This window comes from Sceloporus occidentalis, unplaced genomic scaffold, assembly GCF_023333645.1.
Source record: "Sceloporus occidentalis isolate IW3139 unplaced genomic scaffold, rSceOcc1.0.p SCAF_100, whole genome shotgun sequence".
In the NCBI taxonomy this organism is placed as follows: domain Eukaryota; kingdom Metazoa; phylum Chordata; class Lepidosauria; order Squamata; family Phrynosomatidae; genus Sceloporus; species Sceloporus occidentalis.
Genome location: NW_028317080.1, coordinates 1,193,370 through 1,219,931, shown reverse-complemented (window position 1 = coordinate 1,219,931; position 26,562 = coordinate 1,193,370). Strand labels below are relative to the sequence as shown.

At 40.8% G+C, this 26,562-nt stretch overlaps 1 protein-coding gene across 1 annotated transcript in view; it reads right to left on the bottom strand.

Moving 5' to 3' along the window:
- Window positions 1-204: 204 nt before the first annotated feature.
- The window catches only part of LOC149284035 (pleckstrin homology domain-containing family G member 3-like), a 44,014-nt gene continuing 17,656 nt past the window's right edge, over window positions 205-26,562 (bottom strand). The window contains exons 3-18 of the mRNA XM_089497218.1: window positions 19,408-19,793; window positions 18,641-18,741; window positions 16,059-16,128; window positions 14,425-14,471; window positions 13,318-13,468; window positions 13,033-13,164; window positions 11,908-12,090; window positions 11,428-11,520; window positions 10,808-10,894; window positions 10,350-10,383; window positions 10,012-10,107; window positions 6,359-6,428; window positions 3,513-3,603; window positions 2,163-3,024; window positions 1,554-2,111; window positions 205-1,112 (exon numbers count right to left, since the gene is read on the bottom strand). Coding sequence (XP_089353344.1) covers window positions 205-1,112; window positions 1,554-2,111; window positions 2,163-3,024; window positions 3,513-3,603; window positions 6,359-6,428; window positions 10,012-10,107; window positions 10,350-10,383; window positions 10,808-10,894; window positions 11,428-11,520; window positions 11,908-12,090; window positions 13,033-13,164; window positions 13,318-13,468; window positions 14,425-14,471; window positions 16,059-16,128; window positions 18,641-18,741; window positions 19,408-19,793 — 3,869 coding nt within the window. The remainder of the gene's footprint in view (window positions 1,113-1,553; window positions 2,112-2,162; window positions 3,025-3,512; window positions 3,604-6,358; window positions 6,429-10,011; window positions 10,108-10,349; window positions 10,384-10,807; window positions 10,895-11,427; window positions 11,521-11,907; window positions 12,091-13,032; window positions 13,165-13,317; window positions 13,469-14,424; window positions 14,472-16,058; window positions 16,129-18,640; window positions 18,742-19,407; window positions 19,794-26,562) is intronic.

Below are 26,562 nucleotides of genomic sequence, written 5' to 3'. Positions count from 1 at the left end.
TACATTGGCCATTGGAAAGAAATAGGGGTTAAAATACAAAATGCTGCTATTATAATTTAAATAACATCTTTCTATACAAAGTTACTTTTTACAGTGTCATTTCTGCAGTGGTCAGTGATGCACATGGTGAAAACCATGCATTTACACAAAAGATGCTTCCATTGGAAGTTAGTATTCCATCTGGATTTTTTAAAGTTTTTTTTTTCATGAACTACTTGAGGTCAGTGTCTGAAATTTCTCTCTCAGACTCTTCACTCTGTTCTGCTCATTTGTTTGCAAAAGTTGCTTCTCCTGCTTTGATTCTCCCGGTGAAGGATCTTGATTGGGTTCGGTGGAAACTTCTGTCCTTGCGTTCTCCTCCCTGATTCTATATTCTTCAGACTCTTGATAAGCTTTGCAACGTTCAATCACTGCTTTGAGGGAAATCTTTTCTCTGGTGGTTGGTGATCTGATGTGTACGTATGTCTCATCACTTTCCAGATCATGGGCAGAACAATCTATAAAACCTTTAACCATGGGGAGCTTCTCCATCACTATAACTTTTTTGTTATTCTCCAATGGAGCTTCTGCACTGATATAGTAGCCAACGTCCATCCCTTGTCCAGAATTTCTACTGTTCTGAAGGGTCTTGGTTTTCTCTAGTAGACCAGGTGAAACAGGCATAGTATTTTCAACATTACTTAGTGGTCTGTTACTATAACTTGTTTCTTTATTCTTACCATCAGAGTAATTTATGTTCATACTGTATGAGTGGCTCATATGTTCTTTATTTTGATTGAGCGAAGTATCCTCTGTATTCTCAATCATCTTGTCTGGCACAGAATGGCTCCTATTAACTGAAAGAGTTTTCCCAGTGCCAGCTGTGTGTGTGTACCGGGATCTCAGTTCTCTGACATCTGGCCAGTGGAATTTTTCTGTTTTAACTGGACTCAGAGGACTTCTGCCATCAGACTTTCCAGGAGACGCAGTTTCCAGGCCATCATCAGAAGTGGAGAAAGAGAGGCGCTTTGGCGATTTTTCCCTGAACGAGGCAGATGTTGGACTTGAAGGGCTGAGTTCTTGCAGCACAATATGGTCATAGGTAGGAAGTGACATCACGGGCTTTAGTTTGCCTACAAAGAAACAACAAGGTAGTAATTTGAGTTAACACTACACAACAAGAAGAGTTTTGGGCCATGCATATATTTTACAGAATCAACATTGAAACATTAATATTAACTTGAGCTAAGAAACCAAGAAGGCCAAATCTCCCCCAAAGCAGTGGTGAAACAGGAGAGCTCTCTCAAGGTATAGCTGCACACTTAAGACAGGTCGGTTAGCCGGCCGGCCAATATCTTATTACAAAAATCAGCTGAGTAAATAAACCCCAAAGAGATAGATAGAGAAAGACATGTGCAGCGTTTGTAAAAACAATTTTACAAACCATTGTGTGTGTACAATGTACAGGTGATCCAGTCTGTTAACTGAAGAGTGAATTGGTAGTACAGAGATTGGATTTGGATGGTGGCTATCATTATGTAATCTAATATATTATTTGTGCCAGGAAAACTTACCTTTTTGCTCTATTTTTTCCTCTTTAACAGACGGCAGGCTACCTCTTCTGAGCTCATCTTCTATTTCCTTCAACCGTCTGTGTGGCACCGGCTTATTACACTTTATCCTCTGACTGTACTGCCTGGCCAACTGAAACACCTTGTTCTTCATCTTTTCTGACATATCTGCATCCATGCAGTTTGCAATCTGCATTATTTGGGGGTGAAGTTTGATGGGTGTCCTGAAGTCCTTTTCATTAAAGACTATATCAGCTGTCCTTAACTGGTTAGGAGACGTGCTTTCTGGCGTGGTTACCGGAGATTCCTCTGTTATGGTACTAAGGTCACCGTCTTCCAGTATCACAAGAGGCTCAGGAGATTCCACTTTATTTTCTAGGACTCTTGCTGGGTTGTCCATGCTGTTCTTAGTGGTTACATCTGTTATGACTACATTCACGTCTTTCCATGCACCCACCTTTTCAATCTCCTCCCAAATGTTCATCATTTCCTCAGGAGATTTGAACTCTTCATCAGAAACTGAGAACTGGTCTTCTGCCATCCCATTCTTGGATGCCACAACTGATTGTTTTGCTTGGAAACTATGTTGTTCTGAGTCTTCTGTCACTGAACTGGACACGTCTCCCCAGGAATTAAGCCTGCTGCCTCCATTACTGATATTCCCAGAGCTGTTCAGTCGTGCCCTAGGCAAAGAAACCTGGCTGGTATCACACCGGGGCAAACTGTTTATTTTAAATACAGAATTTCTGACAAGCCCAGTGGGGATATAAGTCAAGCTCTCTCGACGCTTGATGCTAAACGAAGCATCTTGATTCTCTGCATTGTCATAGTACGATTTGATTTTGTTGAGGAGTTGTCTATCTTGGATGGAAAGAATGGATTCTCTTCTCTTACAGCTGACTCTTTCTCTCTCCTCAAACACATTTTCTATGCCAGAAGGGTTCTCATTATTGAGAGTAATCTCTGTAATGGCTGTATCAGAATTTGACAGCGATTCTTGGGCTGGTACAGAGTTTTCAAAATCAGAGGAACCATTTTGATAGAGCATTTTATCTGTGCATTCCAAGCTTAATACACTGCTGCTCCGGCTTGTTAATCTGGGGGTTAAATAACCGATAACTTTCCCATCATCCAAAGCCAAGCTACTTCTTCTGGATATGTTGTTTATAAATCTCTCAGCAATAACACTAGCTTGGTCAAGCACAGAAGGAGGTAGGATACTGGTTGATTCATGGGATGTTGCCTCTTCGTCATCCTCCTCACTGCTGAATGTCTTGAGGTCTTCTGTAGTTTCCGTTTCTACACTTTCCGATGGATTATGCGCATCCTGGTGAATCCCTCTTTCCTCCTCTTCTGGTTGATTATCCTCAATGTGTTCCAAAGGGGCAGCTAACACAGTATCAGAAGAGCTGACCACAACTGTACTGTAAGTGCCTTCTGGCTCAGAATTTTCTTTTTCCATTTCATACACAACCTTAATAAATAAATAATAAAAAAAAGAGTTAATCATGGGTAAGGAATTATAAAAAAAACGTACATTTTGTAAGTCCTAGAAGAGATGTTATCAAATTAGCACAAAAGAAAATGATGTCTTCAAATGAATAATAAAAGTTAATATTACGGAGGACGTCGCACTAGGGGAATAATCGGAACGTTCTATAAGAGATGAAGTTACAGAATGCTAAAGAAATGGGACAAATCCCAGATGATCCCGGGAATATACCTGTATGGTTGAGGTACTGGGAAAAGAGTAACATAAAGCAATTTTCTACACAATTCAAATACATTTCCTCTAAGGCTTTTGTCTCCACGTTTGCTTCACTGGTTAATCTCTTGCAGACTTCACTTTTCTGCAGGTCATGATTATTCATTAATATCAGGCTCATCATCGCAAAGATGTCTCGGAAAGAACGTGTTTAATGGCCCGCAGGGGACTCTCACCTCTTGAGTTGCAGCTGTAACCTCCACACTCCGTCTCTTCTCTGCATTTCCAGAAGACTGACTGTTCTGTCTCTTAAATCCTTTATGGGATTCTTGTGACACAGACTCCTTGCTCTGAAAACATAGTGGTATTCGGTGAAAACATGTAGATTATTGAACATTTTAACAAAAGCCGGGACACTTTATTTCCACCGCGTATTTTGAATGACCAACCCAATTACTCACCACCATGCATTTTAAAAATGCATTTTTTTTTTATTTATTTTTTTTACAAATGCATCTAGAATTAACACATAATCTAACACAACAATAATTGTACGATCAGAACTATATTAGCGTCATCAAAACACCACCGGTTAAGTTGGTCCATGCAGTTAGTAGCCTAGGCAATTAGAACATAGGACCAAAAACGGAGGCATGCACACGGCTCAAAGTTAGCAGGGACAAAAAGAAAGCCATGCAGGTTCGCTGTATACGGATTAATGTTGTATTAGGGATGACAGCTGCCAGCAAGAGAGGGATTTAATCATTAAGATTAAACACGTGTGGAAACACACGAGGAGGAAGAACTCAGAAAGACCCTCACCGTAGGAGCGCCCAACGTATTAAGCAAATTCTTGGCTCTATAGTGCCAGCAATGTATGACGGCCAGCAGGGAGCCGGCAAAATCAGCTACCTGGTCATCCTCTCTCAAATGTATTTCCACCTCTTCCTCCTCCTCAGAGGCACTCAGATCTGCCCCCGAGTTCCTACTCAGTTGTGTACTGGCCGGTTGCTCTTCATGTCCCTCGGCCTGAGGCTGCTCTATGCTGGTATTGGGCTGGAGAATGTCCCCAAAATCCAGTAGCGCTCCATCACTGCCCGCGTGCTAGACAGACAAGGATTGCATTTTAACGATGACCTCCTTCACTGTCCCTGTCATTCGGAGGCAGATGAAAGCTAAGCAGTGACGACGTAAAGCTACGGTCGCCCTAAAGCTAAATATACCACGAGATTTGAAACTGCTTTTCCATTTGCTTTTTTTGTGATTCTTCATAAGGTGAAGAAAAAAAACTTAAGATTAAAAAACAAATAAAATTCAGGCAATGAAAAAGCAGCCATTACATCAGGGCTCGACAAATCCCGGACGCCAGGTCGCCATGGCGCCTGGGAGGTATAGTGTATAACTTTGCTTAGAACATGAAGTAGAATATATTAGCAGATGCAACAGGGACATGAAGAAAATTGTGGCATATACACTAACCCCCCTCATACTTCCTCAGACCTGTCTGCACGGCATGTAAGCTGTCCACTGCTGTCTCTCAGGGGCCAAGTAACACAGGCGCCCATGGCACCTGCCTCAGCGCCCACCTAGGGCTTGGGGGCACTATTAGCTAAACAGTGACTAAAAGCAAAAGCATTTTCATTCAAATGTTTAACACAGGTTGCTATTTCCAAAGTCGCTATATATACAACCAAAAAAAAAAAATAAAAAAACAGAACCATACACAACAGACTTTTTCACCCTGTGCCGTTGTCAGTTGGGTAATTATAGGGGTTTTGGCCCCTCAAACTCTGCATTTAATGGTGACCTGGTAGGAGGTGGTAAGCAGATATCGAGCATAACGCGGAGTAGCGAAGAACCAACAAAGATCTATACTAGACGTGCACTCCTTGCTCTTTCCACCCTACCCAGTAAACCGCTACTCGGTACCAATACTTGAGACCGACCAGGTTATTTTCTCATAGACATCATAAAGTCATAATGAAGCAAAGCAATTAATTATTCAGTTTTCAACATATCAAAATGTCATATCCAATTGTACACCCCGGCGGAATATGATGGCGCTATATAAAATAATACATAATTATAAATTTACTCTTAAATTGCTGTGAAACAGAAATGCATGTGAAAGCCTGACATATCAGTCTTCTAAGAACACGGCTGGCTTAATATTTTTCGCATTTATGAATTGTGTCTTACCAGGGCCGGCCCGACAATGGAGCCGAGTGGGGCAACCGCTCCGGGCGGCACTTTTGAAGGGGCGGCACTTTGCCGCCCCAAGCCCCTTTTTGTTTTTAAAAGCGAAAGCGAAAGAGAGAGGGAAAGGGGCGCCGAGCTTACCAAGCTGTCAGTACCCGCTCGGCGCCCCTCTCTCCTCTGCGGCGAGTCTTCCTGTTCGGTCTCGGTGCCGGCTTGTAATGCTGAGTGCCGGCACCGAGACCGAACAGGAAGACTCAACGCAGGACTGCTGAAAGGTAAGTACAAGGGGGGGGGGTAGATAATGGAGGGGCGGCAAGGAAGTGGTAAATAAGGGAGGGGGGGCGGCATTTTAAAATTCGCCCCAGGCGGCATTTTGCCTTGGGCCGGCCCTGTGTCTTACACGGTGAAATCTAAAACTACTTACATTTAAATATTTTATAAAAAGTAGTTTGCATTAATTTAGTTTTATTAAGGAACAAAAAGAAGAAGAAAAAAAAAAAAAAAAAAATCACATAACCAGTTACCTTTAATCCAACTGGAAATATTAGAAGAACATGGGGGAAAAAAAGGGGAGAAAAACAAAAACAAAAAAACAGTCAATTTTGCTGATTAAAGCAACGGATGTGTTCACGTGCATTATAGATTTCTCCCGACTATATAATAAAGCACACTTATAGATAAAAGATAATAAATAAATAAATGGAATAAATTCCATAGTGCTAATAATTTTGAAATATAGGACTTCATGGATTGGGGGGGGCTATACTAAGATGACGGCTCACAAAACCACTATAAACTGCCTGTCGTCGATACATAAAGATGGACTTATGAGTGATTTAATGCCAAAAATTGTGCAGAACACGTTTTCGAGATACTGGGGTTGGGCACCTCGCTCTATAAAAGCAAACCGCGTTCCGATCTAATCGTGAGCTTACCTTTTTCCCCCAGTTGCTTTAGAATGTGTTTTGCTGGCTCTAAAAAAAAAAAATAAATAAAAATGAATACGTATTAAAATTAAATACAGTCTACAGCATATTTGTCCCCCCTCCCCACCATCCTTTGTAATTTATATCAAGTTATTCACAACGTAAAACCATTTGATGCCGAGAGGGTCAGCTGTGCTTCGTTTAACATGAATGAAAATTAGTAATATATTTTATGCACCAAGACGGTACCCAACATTTGCAAGGAGGGTTGTCGTCATATAAACAACAATTACCGTGATTGAGGAGATTAAGTCAAAGAACGCATTTACAAAGCGATCGCACAATGTAGGACAGTATGGGAGAGGCAAGCAACGGACTGACAAGCACAGCGCACATCGCTGGCACGGTAGCGGTTACAGATATACCTGTTCCTGTACGGACGCCATATGCATACACTGTTTATTATAACCAATTACACCATCCCTTTGTTTACCATTTTTGTAAAAATTGTATACGCTGCTCCCACTTAACACAATTTTGTGGCTCAGATCTAGCCCTGTACTAAGTAACAGTCTGTCGGAGGAATCATTTTCGTGACGCGTGGAACGGCAGATCACGTTGCATTCATGTTCCGCTGGATCGCTTATCGGTATAGAACGTAGCACTCTTAATCCCATACAAAATAAATAAATAAGAGAATCTCGCACCAGACTTTCTGCGGCCGTTATTGGCATGGCACACGTCTCCCTCCTTAACATTTCCGGGGTTGTACCTAGAGTGATTGGGATCTGAGGACGGGATACAGACAGCCTGTTAGACATTTTGTTTACTTTTCCCACTAAATTCCAGTTTCCAGTTAGCAGTTAAGCCATCAAGGAAAAAAACGACCAACTATGTTAGGGAGGATGTCCGCCATTAATTCACATAGTTGTGTTGAAGCGCAGGGCAGAAGCAGCTATGGGTTCCTCAGAACGTAATAAATCTCTGATCATCGCCGATAGATTAACCATAATCTTGGGGCTATACATTAAATGTATTATTACTTAATAAATGATGCCATATTAGCACATCAGATGTTTGTGCATAAAAGGGAAAAGGGGCAATGTATTCTTCCATTCCAGGCTTTGACCCAATAAAGTACCTAATACGAAATTGGAAAGGAAGAAAACATTTTAAACTATGGAAGCCTTGGTTGGGGAAATTCCCTAACAAAACATGAGTAAAAAGAGTCTGTTAAAATAATTCTATAGTAATATTGAGTCAAGCTCCTCCATTAGTGTGTAATGGTGTGTATGCTGCCAAGTTAATTTTCCCCGAGTAAGAATGGCGATTACCTTAGTAGATTTTTTTTTTTTTTTTTTTTATTATGCATTTTATATGATGTGTATATTATGTATTTATATTTTATTTGCCTATGTATTTTCTATTTTTCTTGAATAAAAAATAAATAAAAAAAGGAAGAAATTGTAGGACTGTCAAAATCGCAGCCAATACCAGTTTAGTTTTGGCACATATCCTTAAATGTTTTAACTGGAACTTTGCAGACATCCCTTCCCCGCATGAATATCGTATATGAAGACCGTGGCGGTCTTAAAGCTTTGCAAATCTACAGGTAATTCAGTGAATGCACCATTCTACTAGAAAATAGAATGTTTGGTCATAATTATTTAATCATACACTAAATGCCTAATCCCTGGCTTTGTGTGAGAGTACCTGGAAGAATTATTGCCGATTTGATTTCGATTTTTCTTCTAGTCACTCATTTTGTTTAATGATGCCTGCTATTACCCAATTCCTAGTGGAGGCGTTTTCCATCACACTTCCCCCCCCCCCACCATACCTAATTTGAGATAGATCGGTATATACAGTATATAAATATACATACTGTATATCGTAATAAGTACAACTGTGGAGCTTCCACGATTCATCCAAAATTACTTTGCAGAATTTGTGTGTCGACGGCTTATGAAACAAGAAAATCTTTGATTTAATGTGTCATTAAGTTAAACGTTATAGGCCTCCATAAATTAACAGGCGTTACAAAATGTAATAATTACCAGTTTTGTTAAGAATGTTTAGTAACTACTATACTAATATATATATATATATATATATATATTTTACATACACAGACATATAAATGTGCCGTATACTCCGGCTGCCGTATTTTTTTATTTTTTTTTTATTCGTGTGAACAGACAACACGGAAAAATAACGATGATACTATAGACCCAAAAGACCGTCATTAACTATACACAGACTCAGAACAGCCAACCCACATAAGGGTTGCAGTATATTAAACCTTTAACTTAGAATGAAGTTCACAAAGGATTTATTATTAATCATTATTTAATTATTATTAATCGGTACCGGTACTAATAAGGTCCATTAGTACATTCCTGGGACAAAAATTTGGGTCAGCATTTCTACCAAAGGAATAGCACTAATGGAACAGTAAACAGCCGGATATTCCGGATACTCCATATGCCACAGGCAGGCTAATTGATATAAGAGGGACGTGAGAGCTGATCTGAATAGCTGATGAGAGATTATCTCTTAAACAGTAAAGAGACCGCGCTTTAGAGACGACACAGATCTCCGCATATGCCGGTACTGAAGAGAAGAAGTCAAACTTAAAGGGACACTCCAGCCATCACATGCACTTTAATACACAACAGTTGCGGGGTACCTCAAGTAAATGCTCCGTTAGGCTCAAGTGTCAGCTCTTTTGAACACTGCGACTTTGTTTAGACCCCAGTGGCATGTGTAAAGTCTTGCCACTGATTTTAATAGGAGCGCTTTCCTGCCATTGATTGACAGCTTCAAGTGGCCAATCAGTGGCAAGAAACGCCACATCATGGAGGAATTGTGTGTCGGTTAAGTGTTTTAGTATTATTGTTATTATTAGGGAGTGCTTTATTATGCATTCTTCAGTAGTAAAGGTGCCGAGGACATTAGAAAAGTCCCATTAAAAGGGGCCCCACATTTTTTTGATGTGTGTTTTTCTTTTAAATCAGAGTAAAATATGTCTTCAAAAAATATTTTGCTGCCTTTTTGTCACTTTCAACCTACATTACTGTAGACCCCACTATAGTTTATGCTCAAGTTGATTTTTTTTTTGTTCAGTGAAAAGTCCCCTTTAACAGTTTAGGAAGAAGTTAACAAAAACGGTACACATTAAAATGAGATCTACTGGAAGTAGTAATTCCCCCAAATCGACAGTGTGTAACTAACGTGTGTAATACACTGTTTGACTTATTTGAGAAATGGAAGACTGGTATTGGCTACCGATGTAATAAGCTACATCGGTTACATCTTACAGCACATAAAGGAGAAAAGCAGCAGGTACAAAAGCAATGATTGGGGTCTGGCAATTGCTCTGCCATAGATCACAGAAGGAGGCATATAGATAAGTCGTATGGTCTTAAAGGCATAAGGATGCAGAACAGATTTTGTAAGCTGTGCCAGTACATAGAAAGCATCTAGGATGATGACCCATGGGTTTATTATAGCCTTGTTTAGTCCACAGTCATCTATGTATGTTAGTATTTCAATGTGTCTTAGAATTTAGAACGCTAGCTGGAAAAGCATCTTTAACCATGCGATTCAGCTCTAGAAAACGGTAACATACCAGACTGCCTGCGCCCTGACCGTTGAGTGACAGGGGGGTCCACCGTTGACATTGCCTTCTTCAGTCTCTCAGGGCTATATCTGTATCGACCTGGATCTGAGACATTAAGAGAACTGATGACTGCTTTTATTTACATAGCTCCAACACTTTTCATTGCTGATTAGATAGATTGATAGATAGATAGAAAGAGTCCTGCTCACTACTGCAATCTAAAGAATAACAGAAAAAAATCTGCAGGAATACCATTAAACAAAAAAGTGGTTAACTAGGCGTTCTCCCCCGAAAGTGTTTCTTAAAAAAAGAAGGATTGGTAAATGAATTTCATGTCAAAGACTTACAAATGGCATCCATCTCTAAAATCGCTTCCTTGGCCTGAAACAAAACAGGACATTTTCAGTCTTTATATACTGAATAGATTCCTAGCCATGTGTACATTTTTTTAAACCACGCAAGAACCACCATTATGGATCCCCCCACCCCACAAATATTATATTTCATCTGCTAAAAAGAACATGCCAGGATACATTTCACCTGTGTTCATGAGGCTGTTTATACCAGATGTGTGTAACAGTGGTCATGCAATAACTTTAAAGAATAATAGGAGCTGTAGTCCACACTGGGAGTGGTAGTTCCCGTTCCATATCACTGGATGCTCACTTTTGCATGTATGTTTTAAGACATACACACGCACACACTCATACATACAAATTACCATATTATTTTTACAACCATGTGATGTTCTTTATAAAGCACTTTTTGCAACACGAACTGCACTTCTGGGTTTAGTTTTTTTTACCTTTTGTGGTATGATGGCATCATGATTTTCCAAAATAAGCTTCTTGATATGGTGAGTCCAAAGGCGCTTTTCTTCCACCGTCTTGGCCTGAGGAAGAAGAGAGTCAGTAAACATAAGTAGTTTGCATAACACAATTATGTGTTTTAAGACAGGATATTTTGATATGTTTTTATGAAATCGAGAGACAGAATATCAGATCTTTCTCCTGTTTTTAGGTGGATATATTTAAAGGACATTTATCTTGGCACCATCTTATACACCACCTTCAAACAACAGATTACGCTAGGTCTATAAGATGGTGCCAAGATAAATGTCCTTTAAATATATCAACCTAAAAACAGGAGAAAGATCTGATATTCTGCTACTGAATGTTGCCTCTGCTGAGCAGGCAGATACCTGGAGCTGAATCCAGATGCTGGACATGCAAGGCCGAGGCAGGGACTTTCCTCTATCTGTGGAAGAAGTCTATACTAGTACAGCCATTTTTGGTCCTACTGGTACGAAGTCAACCTTGTATTGCTATTGATCATTTTTTGGTGAAATTCGGTGACGGTATCAGTAAGGCAGATATTATTTGGTTCAGGTCCTAATGCCCCCTTTAAGCAGTAAGACCAACTTACCTGTAAGTTATGTTGCTGCTTACTGTTCTTATAATGAGTTATACTGAAGCAAAGCGAGTCCCTGGTGCTCTCAATCAGCATTAAACTTGAACACTAGAATTGAGAACCATACATATTCATTAAAATAAAACCAAAAAAAATCTATTTATTATTCTCCATTTAACACAAAAATGGTTATTGCTATAATGCCCCCAAAGAAAGAAAGCCCAAAAATGTTTGCAAAAAAACCAACTTAGTGGACTAATACATTTATAGCATAGGATGGCTAGTCACATACACACAAAGTCCTCAGAGGTCCCGTATTCAGACTTGTCCATTCAAAGGAACCACAAAACTTTCTGAGTCAAATTCAATATTTGAATCACAAGTTGAGTTTAAGAATAAATGCACAAATAAACTATGTCTCTTTAGTTAGTAGGAAAATCTAGCTCCTTATTACCAGTATATGTAGGAACACATAAATGAATGATGGACTTTTACCGGAATGTGGGTTTTGTAGACAAAGTGATCCCCGCGTTTTTTGGTGATGAACAGGGCCTTGTCGAACAGGAAAAAGGTCCTTTCATTACGGACCCTTTGAACCCTGAAAGTTCCTTCTAGAACTAGCTCTCCGTAAGTTGTCAGGTCCAAACCTTTCCAGTTTAATAACAGAGACTGGATCTCCTGTCGTAAAACACAAAAGCATCGTTGTTAAACGGAAAAGTCTAAAACATTCATTTCCTTAAAGGCACATTATAGCTGCCCTGTAAGTTATTTTGTTCTAGTGAGTAGACCAATGAGTGACTACAGCCCCTTCAAGATGATGGGTCCCATAAAGCTGTAACCCCAATGTGTTGGGAATATACTTCTTGTGTACTCAAGGCTTGGTACTTGGGGTAGTTTAGGTAGGAGAATCAAGCAATGCCAAAACATTGAGTTCCAACATCAGTGTTTTTTAAGACATACACACACATTTATATATAAAAATTACTGTATCGTTTTCTTAAATGCCTTTCCAAACACATACTACACCCAACTGCAGTGGCGGAACTACCGGGGCAGCAGGGGTCGCGACTGCGACCGGGCCCTGGAGTTCTGCCAGCCAAGGGGGCCAAAGGGGTGCCGAGCGGTCGTTTTCAGCATCCGCTCGGCGCCCTTCTGTCTCCTCTGCTCCTTGCCGCCACCGCCTGCCTCAGCGCTGCCCTGACTGCAGTGGTGGGAGCATGAGGCATCTGTCTCGGGTGCCGGCGCTTCAAGCTGAGCGCCGGCATATGACATCATATGAAGCCGTGCGCACCGCAGCGAGACAGAGGCCTCGTGCCCCCACCACAGGACTGCACGGTAAGTGACCTACAAAGGGGGGTAAGGGAGAGGGTAGATAGTAAGAAGGTGGGGGTAGGGAGAGGGTAGATAGTGAGAAGGGAGGGAGAGGGGGTAGATAGTGTCAGAAGGGGGTAGTTTGGGTTGGGGGGTGGCCTTAACAGATTCTCGCACCGGGGCCCTGAGGCTTCTAGTTACGCCCCTGCCCAACTGACTATTTATTTCAGATGCCTTTTACAACACAATAACCCATAAAACGACTATCCCGACCTCTTCCCCTATAGGATGGTGGTTTTTACATCTCACCTGCAGCCGCACAGCATGCTCATGCTTCCTCTTCATATCATTGATGTACCAGGCGACACCAGTCATGGTTTCTATAGCTTCTTCCACAATTTCATACCCTTCTGCTTTAACATCGTAGTGCTTGGCTATTTCCTGAGGGATGTAAGAAACATGGTTAAACATGCCTCAGACAAGAGACCATTTGGTCATTCAAGGTCAAGATTTAGCTATGTATCCCCAATTTAGTTTGGACTTATGTTCTAAATTCTCAGCTGCACTTATCCTGCGCCATGTTCACAACTGTACCTGTAGCAGAAGGTGATATTTCAGTATTCTCTGTACTGGTTTCAAGAGGTAGGAACCTAGCGGAAGGGACTGATTAAGCATCTCCTGCTTCTCTCTGAAGAATTTGGCTAGGACTTTGTTCCTCATGCAGTCTGTCAGGGTGGCTACAGAGCTAAAACCAGAAGTCAAAATGAATGGTGATTACCAGCACTCCCACAATCACAATATTAATATTTTACAAATGATACCACTTATTTCAGAACGCTTTCCTTTTATTGTCTTGGAACAGAATGCTCTGTTTTGATGGCACCCCAAAAGACCCTTTTTTTCTCTCTCATGTTTTGTGATTCTTGGTTTATATCAGTAAAACTAAAGAACAATTATACACCACAGTAAATAAAACAGGGTACAAACATAACTTTATCCCGGTTATCACCAATTCCTTTCTTCAAAAAAAAAAAAAGGCCCCATAGCACCCTTATAATTATAGGCTTCAAAATATTGAGACTATTCCAAAGTCCAGTTTCAGTAATAATGTAATCTGTAATTAACATACATTATTGCTCTGCTTTGTCACGCGCTAGTGGTTTCCTGTTTTTACTCATACGCTTGTTCAGACACATCACAGGCCCTCCCTATCTCCTGCACCCTCCTTTTCTGGATGAAACACCCTTCATAACCAAAAGAAACAAGAGAACGTAGAGCACAAACTTGCTCAGCCAACTTCACCGCCAGCATGTTGCAATTGAGCTACAGTTCTAGCTGAGTTGGCCATACTTTGGAAATGGTGGATTAGGCCCTAATAAACCCCAGAAACACAACAAGTGTGACATCCCCATTCACGGGATGTTATAAAACAAGGCTTTAGTATGCCAAATCCAAGCCACAAGTCCGACATTCAAACATTCCAGGTTGCAATATGGCAGCAAATTACCATTAACACACGTTAAGACATACTATCACCGAAAGAGAAGAGGGCCCTGTTCTCACTATCAAGTCACATCACTTTGACTCTATTTAGGTTTAGCTAGTCTTTAGGATGCTACCAACGATGCACTGACCATATGATGAGAACTTTTGTTATAAGAAACCCTAACACAAAAACATTAATGTATGTTCTAGACTTACTTGGGGTAATTTGTGCAGTACTGGGTGTAAATATCAAACTCCTGGCTCTGTAAAACAAAAGACCATGAATTAGAGGAATATATATATATATATATATACACCGTATTTGCTCGATTATAAGACGACCCTGATTATAAGACGACCCCCCAAAATCTGAATATTAACTTAGGAAAAAAAGAAAAAGCCTGAATATAAGACGACCCTAAAGGAAAAAAGTTTTACCAGTAAATGTTAATTCATGTAAACTATTTTTTTAAATAAAAGCTATGATTGAGAAAAATATTTTTTTTGTTTTTATTTCCTTGTATTTTCCAACCTGTCCCCCAGTTACGCACATCTGCCCCCAGGCTTGCCACACCAATATGGCACTGTGGCCCATGATATGCCTTTTAACCCTCTATATGCCACTGTGCCCCATGGTATGCCTTTTGAACCCCTATGTGCCACTCTGCCTCCAGAAATGCCTTATACCCCTATATCCCATTCTGGCATTTAGGGGGTTAAAATGCATATTATGGGGCAGAGTGGCATATAGGGAGGTATAAGGCATTCCAGGAGGCAGAGTGGCATTAAGGGAGTTAAAAGGCATTGTATAGAGCACTCTGCCTCCAGAAATGCCTTATACCCCTATATGCCACTCTGGCATTTAGGGGGTTAAAAGGCATATTATGGGGCAGAGTGGCATATAGGGAGGTATAAGGCATTTCAGGAGGCAGAGTGCTCTATTAAATGCCCCCTTAACGCCACTTCAGAAATGCCCTATGCCCCCATTTAACACACACACCCTATACCCCCATTTAACTAACACACACACACACACACTCCCCCCCCCCCCTCTCACCCCTCTCACCCCTCTCTCCCCTCTCAGCCCTCTCTTACCGGTGCTTCCAGCCGGGGCAGCAGGTTGACGTCGCCTTCCGCTGCAGCCGGAAGGAGGTGGAGTTGGCAGGGGGGGTTTGTATGCGTCCGTCGCGTATACTTTCCCCGGCTGTCAGAGATCAGAGTTCCCCGCACCGGTGCGGTTCCGGTGCGGGGAACTCTGATCTCTGACAGTCGGGGAAGGTCTACGCGACGGACGCAGACAACCCCCGCTGCTAGCCACACCTCCTTCCGGCTGCAGCGGACGTTGTCTACGCGAATCGCGTAGACGTCAACCCGCTGCCCCGGCAGTACAGCAGGAAGCACCGGTAAGTGTGTGTATGATGGGGGGGGGTGAGACAGGAGGATCCAGGTCCCCTGCAGCGGTGGGGGGATCTGGATCTTAGTCTCCTAATCAGACTCTATTTGAGGTCTGATTAGAAGACGACCCCGATTAGAAGACGAGGGGTATTTTTCAGAGCATTTGCTCTGAAAAAAACCTCGTCTTATAATCGAGCAAATACGGTATATATATATTAGTTGGTAGCCTTGTCACCATAGGACCCTTCGGTCATGTTGGCTGTGGCTTAAGGCAAAAGTTTAATCACATGGCAAGTGGTGGAGTCCGACTGGGCCTTCCCAATCAGCCTTGTGTAGCGTTTAGAACATTTTAAAAACAAATGATTCCACGCGCAGTGCAAAGACAACCTACAGTACACAACACAATAAGCAAACAAAGTTACAATAGGTTTTTGACGTCTCGAGCTTTCACTGACCTTTTCAACAAAGCAACTGGCAACAGCCACGGGGTCATCCCTGCAGCTATCAAGATCCTGGAGAAGCTCGCTGTATATAAAAACACAATAAAATCACATTTAAAAAAGGAACCGCGTTACACATTAAGCTTACAGGGAATGCTGGTTTACATGTGTGGTCCACTAGGTGTATGTATATAGGCGATTATTCACATGAATTCGATCAAGCCCTCTAATTGATCTCCGGTGAATGTAGTTTGAGAACCAACCGAGATCACATGCAATTCCGTGTATGAAGTATGTGTCCGTGAGGAAGAAAACATTGTTCCCAATTTATGAATATTCATCAACACTCTTCACGGGATTGCGCATGCAATTCTAGAAAAACATCCAGATTAATGACGACTTTTACATCAAGACAAGTCATTTCAAAACGGCAATAAAACCGTGGTAACACACGATTAGGATGCATGTTAAGTGGTATGCACATCATTGCCAGGGGGTTGGAATAACAGACTATAAGATTCTAGGTGTTTAAAACCAGCACACGGTCACAAAAAAAAAATAAAAAAATGTGCATGCGATAATCCAGAATAAATAAACACTACCGATGCAGTGAAAGGAGACGCTACATTTAATATATCCATGCCGCCAAAGGATGGTAAAAATATTATGGTAATGAGAGCATCCGATGAATGAAAATAAACACACATGCACCATATTTCTATATACACACACACTTATTGAACACAACCTAGACAGTGACCTACCTGATACTAATAGTTCACTAATGTGGATTGGTGGGGAAAAGTATAATGAAAAAAAGAATGCAGATATACATTAGGTTTCAGTAAAAAAAAAAAAAATCATAGCTGCAAAATCAGTGTCCCGGAAGTAATTATTAAAAAAGCAGTAAAGCCTATAACGCATGGTTTAGCATCATCACAATGAGGAGGTAGCCAAAGACTGTTTGTGTGTATTTTTTTTATATATTATATAAATTATACATACACACACACACATAAAATTAATATAATAAATCAAGTTATACACAATTTGTTAAATATATATATATATATAAATATATACACACACACACACACACACACACACAACCACATTTGTTTGTTTTTCTTTACATTGCTTTGTTAGAAACTTTGTGAGCTTATCTTCCTCATTGTAACCAAGGCTGCAAACCCAGTATAATAGAAAATGAATCATTTTCAACCCCCCACCCCTTAAATTACAGCATAAACCGGTACATATCAAACCTTTACCAAACACGCGCTAAATAAAATCTAGTATATCCAAAATATATGGCGTAACGTAAATGATACATATCAGAGCTTTCCAACTAACTCCTGTGGACAGCAATGCTGAGAACTACAGAAGAGGGTTAAAACCCTTTACAAAATGACATCATCAGCAACAAAACTAGTACCGTCTTCAGTTATGATCTAAGCATACATAGCCAGACCATCAATCTTGCTAGAAGCCAAGCACAGACATGGAAGTAAATGTCTCAAACGCAACATATAAGATTACAAATAATGGAGCAGGAACGGACAAAGCTCTCAGAAACGTCCCTACATGCTGCATTTCTTAAGCAACCACTTTCTCTGCACCCTCAAACCACTATGAGACATCAAGGATCCACACAAAAAAATACATTATAATATGTGGTTCCTGCCAACGGTCTTTTCCTGTATGAAAGAAATCTAAAAAATGTTACAAAGTTACGTCCCCGCAAGATATATACTAAGTTACTAAGCGCAATGTCATAGTGTGTGTTCTGACATGTTAAACAATAAAAGAGCCTGTTACTGATGTGCTTTTTACAGAAGACAAGTACGAACCGACATTACGCAATCCATAGAGTCATTTTTATCGACTCCATGGCAGGCAATTGGAGAGCTATAGCTACATACGTTTTGCAAGAAAATGGATCTGTTTATTCCGATATTCTTGTTTGGATCATAATATTCAAAGTATGGGGCTTCATTCCTTTACTGCTTTATAACTACAGAGACTGCTTGAACAAATAAAAATATTCGTCAAGGCCGCTAGAATCGTCTTTTCCAGTTACCATTGGACCACAGACGGAGTTATGAAGAATGAAACACATTACCTTAAACTATCAAGTATTTCATGGGTAGTAGACTGCATCATATCATACGTTTATTACACTTGATAGACTTAACCCCTTAAGGACAATGGGCGGTCCCTAAACCCATTGAAAACAATACATTTTGAGCCCGTATATGTACGGGCTTTGTCATTAAGGGGTTAATTTATACAAATCAAGGTAATGGGGTATTTCTGTGCTGCAATCCATTAAACATTGGCTTAGAAACTAAACACTATTATATATGTTTATAGCTATAGAAGGTTTAAAAAAAAAAAAAAAAAAGCTGTAAGAAAAACAAAAAAACAAAAACAGATTCGCTGGACACCGGGCTTTTTGTCAACTCTATGGACATCGAGAGAAAGGTCTACCAGTATTTTCAGAATTAGAGGACTGGCATGCCTTTTTAAAGGTCATTCTGCAGAAATAGCATACAAGTATTGATGGCCAAAATAAAATCCAAAGCGAAGCATCTCACCTGTTGAGCTGATAAATATCCTCAATGTTTCCAAAGAGAGCGCTGACTTGCTCGGGCTTCATAGGAAGCTCCTGTCTGTCTATAATACCTCCGAGATAATCCTACAGAAAGAAAACGCAGACTGTTGGGTGAAACTTTTTCAGGGTTTTATTGCTGAAGTATTTTGTTTTATTGACCAAGTCCTCTGGGAGTCCTGAGCTTATGGTGCGGATTTTATTACATGATCTTGTAATAACCTATGTGACAAATTGATTAACCGAAACTACTTTTCTTATATATTAACACGTATGGCGTTTATTGTGAATATTCCAAATATGGGGTTAACTCTTTGAATTCCTAGCTGGAGTATTCACCAAAATGTGTTCACATGAGGCAAGCAAAGAGTCACTTAAATGGACCAGCGCTTTAACTCTCAAACTGAGCCTCCTGTTAAAAAGAGAGTATTTTAGAATGCTCACACCCGGATGTGAAATCTGATGGGTTTCAACTAAAAACGTGGAGAAAAAACAAACCAAAAAAAACCCAGCTATAAATGGCATGTTTATACAAACAAGCAATTCTGCTTCACAAGAAACCGCTCCTTGAATAAGCAATAGAATGAGAACAATGTCAAGCATTTTTACTATAAAAGGTTTTTTTCCACAGAGGTCTGAATATAGAGGAGGGAACCTAAAGCAGTGAAAAAAGGATAATTCCAACGGCTACGCCATCATCCCCTGTAGAACATGGAGTTGCTGGAACGGCAAGAAAAAAAAAAAGACACCTACCTCTACAATGCTGCGCAGGTCCTGGACATACATCCTCTCGGTTTCTATGATCTCCAACACCACGCGTTCCACGTAGCTTAATTTGTGTGTGATTACATTAACCTTGGTCCCAAAGGGCGAGAGGGATCTAGAGCCAAGACGGCTATGCCTGTTTGCCGTGTTATTGTTTGGAGTACGAGCACTTTTCATCCCGCTCTGCATTTCTCGATAATTTGCTTGCAGGCTACCTGCAGCAGATGACACCAGCTCCATGTCCTGACGCGTCTTCTCGTTTTCCACCTGTTCTTCCCCCTGAAACCCGCCACTTATATTCTCATAGATTTCACGGCAAGAGCCAGACGACGCTGTGGAGATGACGCTCACAGGCCGGTCAGAGTCGTAAAACTCTGTGCAAAGTGAGGTGGAGCTGGATAACTTCTCATTGCTACTGGAAGAAGCAGCAGAAAGCCTGGGGGACTCTAGAATAAATACAAAACAATGATGTTAACGGGGAACTTACATATTTTTTATTTATTAGTATCACATTAAAAATATGTTGGTTTTTTTTTAAAAAATATTTTGCCATTTCCTTTTTTAAAACGGTTCTAGTTTTTGCATAATATGTTTCCAGGCAACTGCCCATTAGCCATAGTAGGTTTTCTGGCTGCGTTAACGTAACCCAATCTAGTGGACAAAAGCCCCGACTCTTTATCGTACTACCTGTGGTAAAGAATACAATGTTTTATGTCAACCAGCCAGACTCACTAATGAAAGTAAACGGAGGAAAGGACTTAATTTTGGCTGCCATTAAGAATCAGCTCGGTGTGGTGTTTGATACGCTCAAGGAGAAAACATTTTTTCCAATGGACAGTTTTAGGCAGGTGTAACAAAATGCTGTAAAGTGGGAATGCTTTCAAAATTAGACACGTTAATAGTTTATTCCTACGGAAAATGGAGAGTCATTGAACAGGAGAAAAATCTTAATTAACTCAATATATTGTGTGACCTTTGCCTTCAAAACATCAGTTCTTGTAGGTGCACTCGCAGCTGTGCAAGAGGAATAAAACTGGGTAAGGAATCGCCAAACTCACAAGGTCAAAAGTCAAACACCACGGCAAGACTGAGCACAGCAACAAGACACAAGGTAGCTATACTGCATCAGCAATGTCCCAGGCAGACAAGGGTTTCCAGATGTTCTGCCCAATCTCTTTTGAAAAAGAAACCGGCAATGCTGAGGACCATAGACGCCGTTGTCGGCCAAGAAAACTTACTGCAGAATATGAAAGATACATTGTGCTTATTTCCCTTCACAATGAGAAGATGTCCAACAAAGTCATTAAGAACTATCTTAAGCGTAAAGAAGAAGAAGAAGAAGAAGAAGAAGGAGTATGGCCCAAACAGAGCCCTGATCTCATCACCATTGAGTTTGTCTGGGATTACAAGAACAGAGAGGAGCTAACGAGGCACCTAAAAATACACAGAACTGTGAACAGTTCTTCAAGAGGTTTGGAACAATCTACCTGCTGAGAAAAAAAACCCAAAACATTTTGTAAAATAATAAAAATAAGCTTTTAGCATCTCTACAATTGACAGCATTTATTCACACCCGCCTAAACCTTTTGCACGGTGCCGTATATGATTTCTATACGATGTAACAAATATCATTAAAACTCCCTTGCTCTCTATTGACAGTACATGCACATTCTTTCACACGTAAATTTAGGTATAATTCACACACACCTAGACTACGTCATGAAACAGGTGATGATACCGAATGACTAAGTGCTGGCAAAGGTTTCTTCACTTTCAGAATACCTAGACCTGCAGACATGGGCAGGGCTCGCAGTTTTCACACTGGACGTGCCAAGGTCTCTCCGTCGCTTTTCTTCCATTCTATTGTAAGGGCACACGTGTCACTTCCCCACCACAGGCAGCTCCTCGCTTGTGTAAAGAGAATGAACTCCCAGGAAGCAGGTGCAAATCCCATGACATCCCTACACACACACACACACTAGCCCTTTTGTTAGCCCTCAGAACAGAAACTAGGCTGACATTTCCAATGGTTGCTTTCGGAATTTTGGAATTTTAAGTTACAATAAAGGTTACGCAATAGGCTGACGAGATAGAATACATAACCGGGAAGATGTTAACAACAAAGCACTTGTGGAGAAATTTACCATCATGAGAAGGCTATGGGTTTGGTTTTTTTTTTTTGTTTTTTTTTTATTAATTGATATAAATTTTTACAGATGATAGAGGATAGTAACTGCTTCTCCTATGACATGGGAAGAGACTTTCAAACTGCAGACAGAGGCTGTTCTGCGCATTACCCATGATGCTTTTCACTGGCACGAAACATGGCATTATTCAATATGTTGTACGTGGTTCAGCCCGCTGTGCAGACTGAAAAACCCTAATCAAAAACACGCCAAGGTCATAATCACACTTAAGTAATAGCCAAGTGGGCAGAACCAGGGAAAGCGCAGGGCTACACTTCCTTTAACATTACGAAAGTAAAACAATGGGGCGTATAAACGATGAATCATTCCAAGTAGGGCTGGGGAAAGCTATTAACAATGCCGGCAACCAGAGTGTTTTTTGCCCCCAGGGGTCAAGATAGGAGATATATACACAGATCAATATTACGGTAACAAAAAAAGTTAGGTGCCAAAACTTTAAATGCCATGGCTAACTTATGGGATATATCTAATTACAAAGAAAACATAAGAGCATGCAATCTCAGAGGAAAAGTGAAAAGCCCATGAGTTAAAAGGGATTAGCACCTAGAAAGAAGATCTAATTGGTGAGAAATGCTTGGGTCACGTGTGCCCCAAAAAACTTAAAGTAGCCATCAATTGAGATTGAAGGTTAAAGGTCTTGATAGACCATTAATCGAGATCGTTTACATTGCACTGGAGCACCAAAATGTGCAATGTAGATGAAAACATACAATTCAAAAGACTAAGTAGGTTAGGTTATAATAAGCTCCTGTTTCTAATGAGAATAAGCCACGGGAAACTTGTTTCCGAGTAACAGATAACATTGCCTTTGGCTAACGCTTTAATGTCCATTCTGGTGATACAGGATCTAGGTAACAAATACCAGTAATCACCTGTCAAAAGACAGTCTCTGGGGTTAACGCCGTAAGAAAACCTTATCTTGCACGCAAATGATCAGCCACAATAATGAAATGCTTCACGACTTTCCAAATGGCAGGCACCAAAAATACACAGACAGGTCTGGCGCGATCTAGGTTACTTGCACCAACTTAGTATTGTATGAGGTAACAGTAAAACCTGTTTTTTTTTTCCTCTGGCAATCAGATGTTACCCAATTTCCCAAGTAGGATTGCATTATTCTGTGTACAGGTGAGATACACCCCTGAACATGTGTGAGCAAGTCCTATGTGCCGTTCCATCATGCCAATGCACAACTAAGTATAAAGGGTGAGGATCTTCTACTGTGCCCTTTAAAGACTAGGTGTAGTCTTTGTGCCATTTCACAGCCCCCTCTCTGTCCGTGGCGTTGACATGTGCCAATGTCAGAAAAGATGTCTTAACATGGGACTTCCAGCAATAACTACTACCAACACTCCTGAATTCTTCAGGACAGTCCTGAGAGTGGCGCTTACACTCCAGTAGTTTTCCTGGCAATATCTAATTTAATCGGGACTGTAATCCGCTCTGCCCACACACACAAAATATACACAGAGAGGGGAGCACACCCTAAAAAGCATACACATTCAGATTACTGGGTCGCTGCTGAAATAACAACAACCAATAAGTATACAAAACAGAGCAAGAATTCAGTGCATACGCAGCGAATGCCATCCAAAAAACACATATCAGCAGCATAAATATTGGGGTTTCCTTCACACTATGTGGCCATATATAGCTTAGCCCCCAACTACGTCAAAGTACCCCAAGTTTGGGAAGACAAGAACATAGGGATGTTCAATTGCTTAATGTATTTATTTAAAGCAGAAATATTTTTCGCTTCCAAAATAATTTTTTAGAAGAATTAGGGTCAAGATCCAACATACTTAATAGGTACAGACATTTTGTCTGGTAACTGCATTTATTTCATAAAATCTGAGAAACATGAACTACTCCCAATACATACGGTTCTATTGTAACCGATCGTAGCAGTCATATAAAAACACCTTTAAGCACGGGGCGGTAAATACACATTTGTCAACACACTGATAACAATGTTTCCTTGAAGGCTGGCAGGGTGGATTAGACCAACATATGAGATGGACAGAAGAAGCAAAGTCGCCGAAACAGGGGATTTACACTAAAAAATCCAAAACAGATTGTCGCACTTTGACAGTAGAAAGCAGCATGGTCATGTCTAGTATACTTATGAAGAAACAAACCCATTGATCAGAAACGCAGAGAACATCTTTCCAGGAGAAGACTATAAAGAAAATCATTTTAAAGCAGAGTAGGGCATTAATACGTAAAGCTACGGATGATTAGATCCTGAAGAACAACAAAGAGAAGGTGTAGGACCAAGTGGTAGGACCTTGAAGTCTTATGTATGAAATGATCACATACCAAACAGCCGTGAGATCCTGCGGTTGAATCCTTCAAAACGTCCTCTCTCATCAAACATTTTGTCCCGATTGAAGAGCCCCTGCCCTTCCTTCCATAGACGTTCGTATCTTTTCCTTACATGGAACGGCTTCTCCGGGAGTGGTGTGGACACACTGACATCACTCTCTCACCTGCAGACTCTCAAACCACCCTTCTCTCTCTCTCCACCTTCTAACAGGAAGCAAAACGTCACAGGATTCCTCTGCCTCCCCCCCCCGCCCACCAAATCACAGGTGTTCTCAGGTATACCGCGGCCGGGAAGAAAAGGTTTTAAGCATGTACTTTTCATGCAGAAGAGCAACCAAGAATAGTTTCTTTGCACTACCCGGATAAAACGAGCTATTACAACAGCAAGAATCTACAAACTCGTGAAGAATGTGGATGTTGATCCGACGTCTCACAGAAGCCAAAAACCACTCTAATGAAAAGTCTGTAGTGGCCAAACTCTAGATTGGGCTCCATGTGCGTGGAGAGATGTAGGCTGCAGGGTTCTCTGGGTTAATAGCTCCAGAGCAGAAAAGTGATTACAAGCCATTGCCTATGGGCTGTAGAAGTGTATGTTCACATGTGAGTTTATAGAAGAATTTATTACCGATTTAAGAAAAATAAAAATTCAGACACACCATTCGATTCTCCAGAGAGTAGCCTTCTTCTGACGAGATGGGTTAAGGTGTCCTTAAAACTGACTTTCTATGTCATGATCTTTGTCAACCTAAACAAAATGGTAGGATTATATTGTTATATATATATATATATATATTGTGGAGGTAGAGTCGGCATCTCAGAAAGCACCAAGAGCTTTGAAATATTCCCATTACGATAGACTTGACCTCTCTTGCACAGACATGTACACAGGATTCTCTCATTAAAGAAAAATGCATTCCTTTAGGTTTGAAAGAGCTTGCGTAATCCTCTAAAAGCTTTGCAGAGCACCCCAGGATCCAGGTCGCAAAGGGGTTAAGGATGGACTGGGTTAAACAGAAAGTCCACCCTTCCATCCAGAGAGGGGAAGTACTTTGTTAGGGCGCACATGCCTTTGTATTGTATGACAAACAAACGCGTTAGCTGAACTGCATTTAGCAAGCCATGCCCTGGAAATATAGGTCCTCATAAAGAGCATTCTGCAGTGCTATACAGTCGAGAGATGGTAGCGCAGACGGGAGTGGGGAGAGAAGACCCAGATCCTAAGAGCTAACATTCTAGAAGAACGCTTCCAACCCTTTTCCCAATCTAGTGTTACCATTTCCTCCACCATAGGCGATATCAGCAATTTGATTCATACTAAGTGTCATTTTGTACCCAAATATAATAAGCTAATTCACAGCTACATCCCATAGAAGGGACTGGAATACATACACATATCGAAGGCTGACAAACTCTGATCTAGAAGCCCCTGGGTTTAACACCCAGCCAGTATTTTACAGATAGGGCAACAGCGTTTGTAACTACAGCAGCTGTGGGATCCCAGCCATTACTGAAGAGCATTATATATATTTTATAGGTTTTCCTAAGATCTGTATGACAAATACTTTAAATGACTTGTTGCCGTTTTCCTTTGATAGAGTTTAATAGAATTAGCATTCACCACTCATACACGGATGAAGCTGCCACAAACACATTGTAAAGCAAATAAAAGAACGGAATTAGAATTTGCAATTCATGCAGGTTCATACCGAGAGCTACTGGAAAGCATGAGGCAACGGCATGCGCTGGGTGGAGTTCCCTCGGTTTCCTGGCCTCAAGGGTTTCTCATGCCAGACAATCAGCTAGAACCTGTTAATATCATTCTTATGTAGACACCAGTTACATACCCACAAAACTACCACCAAACTATTTATCGTTCCGAGGATTTCTTTATTTTTTCCCCCAACAGGCAGGTAAATGCATAGTAAAGTCTACTAAGCAGGACCAAGATGTATCGAATCAAAACAACTTGATTTGGGAACATATTGAGGTGGGTGGGCTGGCAAATACACCAAGTGGGACCCATTCATGTCAGCAGGAAAGATCAAGCGAGCATCTATACCAAAGCCAAGTTGAGCCAAGCTCTAATTGAGCTGGGCTATGCTGGAGCCCACCTCAAGCCAATTCCAACTTTCCCAGCTTTAGAGGTGTCTGTCCTAACAAATACCAAGGATCAAACGGGGCTCTGCTGGGAGGACAGTTGGCATCTATGGATTTCCCATGTCTCCTACACTGAAGGTGCATCTGTTGTGACAAAATAGCATGGATAAACCCAATAGTGGGAGACGAAATTCATTTCTCTCGCACCTCCTCATTCCACCATTACCAAGGCTACCTGGTCCAATCATCAACTTAACAAGAGGAGATAAGCAACCGACGGGAATAATGATGCATAACCAAAAAACAGGAAGTTGAATATTTATCACTACATTATTATATGGTCTTATTTAATGTGTAGAGCTGCACAATGCTGGCTTTGACAACGACAGGTCTGCTTCAATAGCAAATGCAGGTTATATTTCTCCAGTCTGTTTACACTAAGGGTCAAGGCACTTACTATTACCCCATGATACTAGATAACATATGAACGAACTTTTAAAAATACAAATAACAA